Source organism: Mauremys reevesii, linkage group 5 (genome assembly GCF_016161935.1).
Source record: "Mauremys reevesii isolate NIE-2019 linkage group 5, ASM1616193v1, whole genome shotgun sequence".
Taxonomy (NCBI): domain Eukaryota; kingdom Metazoa; phylum Chordata; order Testudines; family Geoemydidae; genus Mauremys; species Mauremys reevesii.
In genome coordinates, this window is record NC_052627.1 from 63155494 (window position 1) to 63161231 (window position 5738).

The 5738-nt window shown below is 44.4% G+C and overlaps 2 protein-coding genes across 12 annotated transcripts in view; one reads left to right on the plus strand and one right to left on the minus strand.

The window, feature by feature from the left end:
• RXFP1 (relaxin family peptide receptor 1) overlaps positions 1 to 2093 on the plus strand; it is an 88149-nt gene extending 86056 nt beyond the window's left edge. For all 11 annotated transcript variants that reach the window (XM_039541274.1, XM_039541282.1, XM_039541275.1 and 8 more), the window contains 2 exons: positions 481 to 699; positions 1174 to 2093. In XM_039541274.1, coding sequence (XP_039397208.1) covers positions 481 to 699; positions 1174 to 1475 — 521 coding nt within the window. In that variant the 3' untranslated portion in view covers positions 1476 to 2093. The remainder of the gene's footprint in view (positions 1 to 480; positions 700 to 1173) is intronic.
• Positions 2094 to 2169: 76 nt separating this feature from the next.
• C5H4orf46 (chromosome 5 C4orf46 homolog) lies at positions 2170 to 5488 on the minus strand. The gene is made up of 2 exons (XM_039541283.1): positions 4921 to 5488; positions 2170 to 4151 (listed from the first exon to the last, which is right to left on the minus strand). The coding sequence occupies exons 1-2, from the start codon at positions 5245 to 5247 to the stop codon at positions 3996 to 3998; spliced, it is 483 nt and encodes a 160-aa protein (XP_039397217.1). The 5' UTR covers positions 5248 to 5488; the 3' UTR covers positions 2170 to 3995.
• Positions 5489 to 5738: the final 250 nt, after the last annotated feature.

A 5738-nucleotide genomic window follows, 5' to 3' on the forward strand; every position in this document is an offset into this window, starting at 1 on the left:
CAGTCGCAGACTGCCAGTGAGACCTTGAGCAAGTCAGTTAATCTATCTTGTGCCTCGATAAGCCATCTGTAAAATGGGAATAATACTGACATGAGAGGGTTGTTGTAAGCATAAAATTCATTAGTAGTTAGCAGGTGCTCAGATACTACAGGGAATAGGGGTTGTAACGTCAGTAAAGCAATGCTGAAATCAAAGAACACGGACCTACACGATTCACTACATGGTTTAGATAGGGAACGTTCACTATTTAGTGATAATTAATAAATATACTTTGGAGTAAGGGGGCATTAACCTCACTGTCCTATATAAAGTCTGACTCAAGTTCTACCTACCTATCTAAATTGCAGTTGTACTAGTAGTTTGGATAAAAGATTCTCCTTTGCTACCTGCCCTATAACTTCCCCAATTTGCCAGTAAGCTGCATGCCTGGAAATAATCATTCATGTCTTAAATCACTAACATCCCTTAACTTCTTAACAGGTGTAAACTTGGCAGCTTTTATCATCATTGTGTTTTCCTATGGAAGTATGTTTTACAGTGTTCACCAAACAGCCATCACAGCAACTGAAATCCAGAATCATATTAAAAAAGAGATGACCCTTGCTAAACGGTTTTTCTTTATTGTTTTCACTGATGCATTATGCTGGATTCCCATCTTTATTTTGAAATTGCTTTCTTTACTTCAAGTAGAAATACCAGGTACGTTTTTTGTTTCTTTTCTAAATAAAAAATTCAGTTAAATGGCTTGTGTGAAAATCATCTAGAAAAAGAAAGCTAAAGTGCTAACACTGTGGCCTGGTCTACACTGGGGGGGGGGTGTCAAACTAAGGTACGCAACTTCCTTAGTTCGAACTACTTACCCGTCTTCACGGCGCGGGATCGAAGTCTGCGGCTCCCCCGTCGACTCCGCCACCGCTGTTTGCGGTGGTGGAGTTCCGGAGTCGACGGGAGCGCATTCGGAGTTTGATATATCGCGTCTAGATGAGACGCGATATATCGAACTCCGAGAAGTCGATTGCTACCCGCCGATCCGGCAGGTAGTATGGACGTACCCTGTGAAGATATCAGTTAATATTTGTACACTGCTTTTAGCACAAAGTATTATATACTAATACAATGTTATTGAGTATATACACTTTTGAATATTTAAATTTCTTTTTTTTCCTCCTCAAGGTACTATAACTTCCTGGGTGGTGATTTTTATACTGCCCATAAATAGTGCTTTGAATCCTCTCCTCTACACTCTGACCACACGACCGTTCAAAGAAATGATACATCAGGTTTGGTATAATTACAAACAAGGAAGATCCATAGGAAGCAAAAGCAGTCAGAAAACATATGGCCCATCATTTATCTGGGTAGAGATGTGGCCAATGCAGGAGATCACACCAGAGTTAACAAAGCCTGCTGTTTATACAGACTCCTTTGAAACATCAGTATCCACGCATTCCACAAGACTGAATTCATACAGATAAATGTTTTGAATAGTCACAGTAAAATTTGCACAGTCATCTTTGATGTGGACTCACTGTTTTATAGCAACAAGGAAAAAGCTGTAACACGGATTCGCATCAGTGATGGCCAAGAAGTCAGAAAGAGACAACAGAGAGTGAACTTAACAGTACATACATTTTTGACGAGCCTTAGGAAGTAGTAGCCATAGGAAAAAAATATTTATGCGATTAAAATTCCACTAACACTCCAATTTTTTTTTTCATTGTGGGGTTGGGCAGATAAAGTCAAAAAGGTTAAAACTGTCACTTTGTATCTTTCTAAATTCTAAAATGTAATTCATATGCAGTCTATTGTTAGATGACTAGATTGCTAGCGATATAAAAGTTAACTATGAATGGCTATGCAGCTTCCTAAACTTTAGTCAGTTGCAATATTTTTCTGAAGAGTTACTCATAGGTCAGGCACTGGACACCAACTACAATGATTCAGATTTATGAATATTTAAAAAAGGTACAATGTTGAGCTAAGTTTTGGGGGATCCCCACTGGAGCAATCAGGCAGATTCTCCATATGTGTATGTCAGATTTTTATTTTTTTTAAGACACTTTTTGATATTATGAAAGAAAGGGATACTGGATAAGGAGACTTTCAATAACTGGCTTGTGGCCAGCTGAGTTCCCAAGATAACACAGCTGGAGGAAATGCTCTTCTGCATTTACACTTCAAAGCTTTATTTAAAAGAAGCAAAAAGATGTTTTTAATGTTTGCACTCAACTTCTTAAAAGATACAAGAAGTAAAATATAGTGTGACTCACACTTTACTGTTTACAAAACTCTGAAATATGTTAGAATCAAATACAGAACAGATGTGTATCATGTTTCCGCTACTATGTATATTGATTTATTTGGAATAAAGATTTACCTGCTGATCAAACTGACTGTTTTCCCCTTGATGAAAATAGTAAACACACCATATTTCATTTTACATCCTCACTTGATACTCTGGATAATGCAGAATGTCTTCAACATTAACTCTCTTTTACTCCACTTTGAGAACATCAAGTTGATTAGCTAAATAATCAAGGAACAGTAAGAGAACATGTACTACTTACAGCCTTCTCTATGCTTTGACAGATTGGAGGAAGGAAGAAACAAGCTGCCATAATTAGCTGTTCAATATTTGTTCTGTCTTTTATTCTTTAGATTAAAAAAAATAGATTTTCTTAGGGTGGGAGACACCTAGAAATAGGGATCAATGACTATTCAGTCATGGCACACCACTACATTTTTCTATAGCTTCCCAACTCATTTCAGTGCTGCTATTTCATATGTTTCTGGGTACAGTAGCTAGGATCCAGATATTTACCTCAAATTAAAAATCTTTTAGCTAGTAGATCCTTGTTTACAATGGTATGCCAGATTATAGGGTTTGAATCACAAACCTACTAGTTCATTAAATGGGAGGAAATGCAGAACAAGTTCTAATACAGCCTATTATCTCAAAGATTACAGAAAACGGAGAATTAGCACAGATACTATTGAAACTGAAATGTATATTTCAAATAGCAACCCAATCTTTTAATACACAATACAGCTGAGTTTCTATCGTAAGAAAAAATATGATCTAAGCACACAATAAAGGCACTTTAAATATAGTTTAGTAACCAAAATACATAAAAATATCAGGTGTAGAAGGGTTTGCAGTGATCAAATAATCTGTAAAAATGCAACTATGTAGAAAAGTATTCAAAAACTGGTTAAGATGATTGTCAGTGTAGGGAGGGAGCTGGGCTACAGTCTTAAAAATGAGAGACCAAGTTCTAGACTCAATTATATCTGTATTAATATCTGTTAAATGGCAGGGTAAGGATGGAGTTTATACCGGTCTAAGTGAAGGCAGAAAGTTTCACAAGTAGTCTCGTTTGATTAACAAGATTTTAAAAGACTTATTTTGGCAGTGACAAGCTTATATACATTCCTGAAGGATGGGGGGGTTAAAATAATATAGCTGTCTGCACGTGATTACACCACTTGAGGAATTCTTCATTTACAGAATCACAGTGGTCAATTAGAGAGGTATCAGATATCTCCCTATGTATAGTATCTGAACACAAATGTAACATTAATAAAAAATTTATTTAGTACATTTCATATGTACTTGCTAATCAATAGAACTACAAGGAAACCAACAGTTTAAAAATCCAAACTTGGTCCCTCTTCCCAAGCCAAACTAAAACAGTCTATTCTATTATTCAACAGAGTCTAAGTGATGTTCATGCATGCACCAGTATCAACAGGCATTTCTCCACAGAAACAGCTTGTGCACAGAACAAAACATTTCCTTGAAGGTGGGTAGTTGATGAAAAACCCTGTTAAGCCATCCAAAAAAAAAAAAGGCACAAAAAAGTTGTTAAAAGTCTTCATTTATACAGACATTCCTTAACCCAGCATGGCCGAGAGCCAAAATGCTGTGGGATGATTCAGCTTCAGCTTGCCCAGGTACCCTCTTGAGGTTCCCTCCTATGTGTGTTTGCACAGCATCAGTCACTGGGTTTCAGAGATTCATACCCTTCCTTCAGAAGATCCCGCCACGTTTTAAGAAATCGGGCATTTTCTGAACATTTAGTTGCAAGCTCTTCTACCTGGACTGACACAGCAGACGTTGCCTCCAGGATCTTTGTTAGCGAGAACGCAGCCTGCAGCAAGAACATAAGAACAACCATGCTGGGTTAGACCAATGGTCCATCTAGCCCAGTATCCTGTTTTCCAACAGTGGTCAATGCCAGGTGCTTCAGAGGGAGTGAACAGAACAGGGAATTGTTGAGTGATCCATCCCATTGCCCACTCCCAGCTGCTAGCAATCAGAGGCTAGGGACGCTCCAAGCATGGGGTTGCATCCCAGCCCCTCTTAGCTACTAGCTATTGGTGGACCTGCCCTCCATGAAATTATCCAATTCTTTCTTGAACCCCATTATAGTTCTGGCACCAAACGCACAGGGGGTGTTCAGAGATACAGGGAGGGGATGCAGCCGGTCTGGGGTTTGCCTCTTGTTCCTGGATGGCCAATTACTGGGCTGGGGGCTACCCCGTGCTCTGACCAAGGCAGGGCTACAAGGCAGGTTCTTTAATCAGCCCTCCTCTACACAGGTACGAGCAGGAGGCTGATGCCTTCCCCCCCCCCCAACACTCATATTCCGGTTTAAAGGGGTTTAGTTTATGGGGCTCGGAAAGGGGTTAAACTGGACCCGCCGAGCCCCTCGAACACGGAGTGCCCGTGTGTGTCCACACCACGGCGGGGCTGACACCGGTGTAACGGGCAGAGCCAGGACCTGCCCCGCAGGCCGAGCCGTCCCACCACACGGCTCCGCCGGCAGCCGATGGGCATCAGCCGGCTCCGTTGTCAGTCGGGCTAACGGGGCCGGGCGCTGGGCAGAGCCGGGCCGGCTCCGCACGGGGCAGACTCACGTCATCGATCTGCATCTCCACCTCCTCCAGCAGCTCCCGCGGGTCCGTGAGCTGCTCCAGCGGCCGCGCCCCGCTGCTGCCGCTCCGGCTTCTCCTGGGCCCGGCGCCGGTGGAGCCCCCTGGGGACGCGGGGGGCGGAACGGGCTGCACCGGCCCCGCCTCGGCCATGGTCCCTGCCTCGGGACCGGAACGGCCGCAGCAAAACGATCCCTCGAAACCAACCGGTTTTGCGGCGCGCGCGAAACTCACTAGCCCCGCCCCCACCCTAGGGGCGGAGTCTGAGCCTGCGACGACCCCGCCCCCTCCGTGGCAGGGCCGGTGACCCATGAGAGCCTATCCCCGCCCCCTCCGCATAGACCAACCCAGCTTCCGTGCTGCTGGGCGGGGCAGGAAGGGGCTCGGGAATGTGGTCCGCAATATCCCGACACGCAGTGCAGCGCCACTTGAACTACTACTCCCAGCATGCAGTGCGGCACGCCCAAGAGAACACGGATTAGACCGCTGGTAGCCGCAAAGCATGCTGGGAGGGATGGGTTTCTCCTGCCGCAGTGCATGCCGGAATCAGAGGTCCTCCCCGCCTCCGGCCTGCGTCCGTCCGGCCGCGGGTTCCATTACACAGCCCCGCCTTCTCGCGTCCCGGCAGTTTTGTTTAATTATGGGATAATAAAGAAATTCCTTTTCTCCAGCCACGCTGGGCTAGCGCATGCGCCGTGCTGCACCCTTCCCAAGCAGGGAACAGCGCCCCTCCTCCCGCAGGGCATTCTGGGAGCTGTAGTAGTTCCTCCTCGGGGGGGGGACTCCGTCTCCCGGCAGGTAGC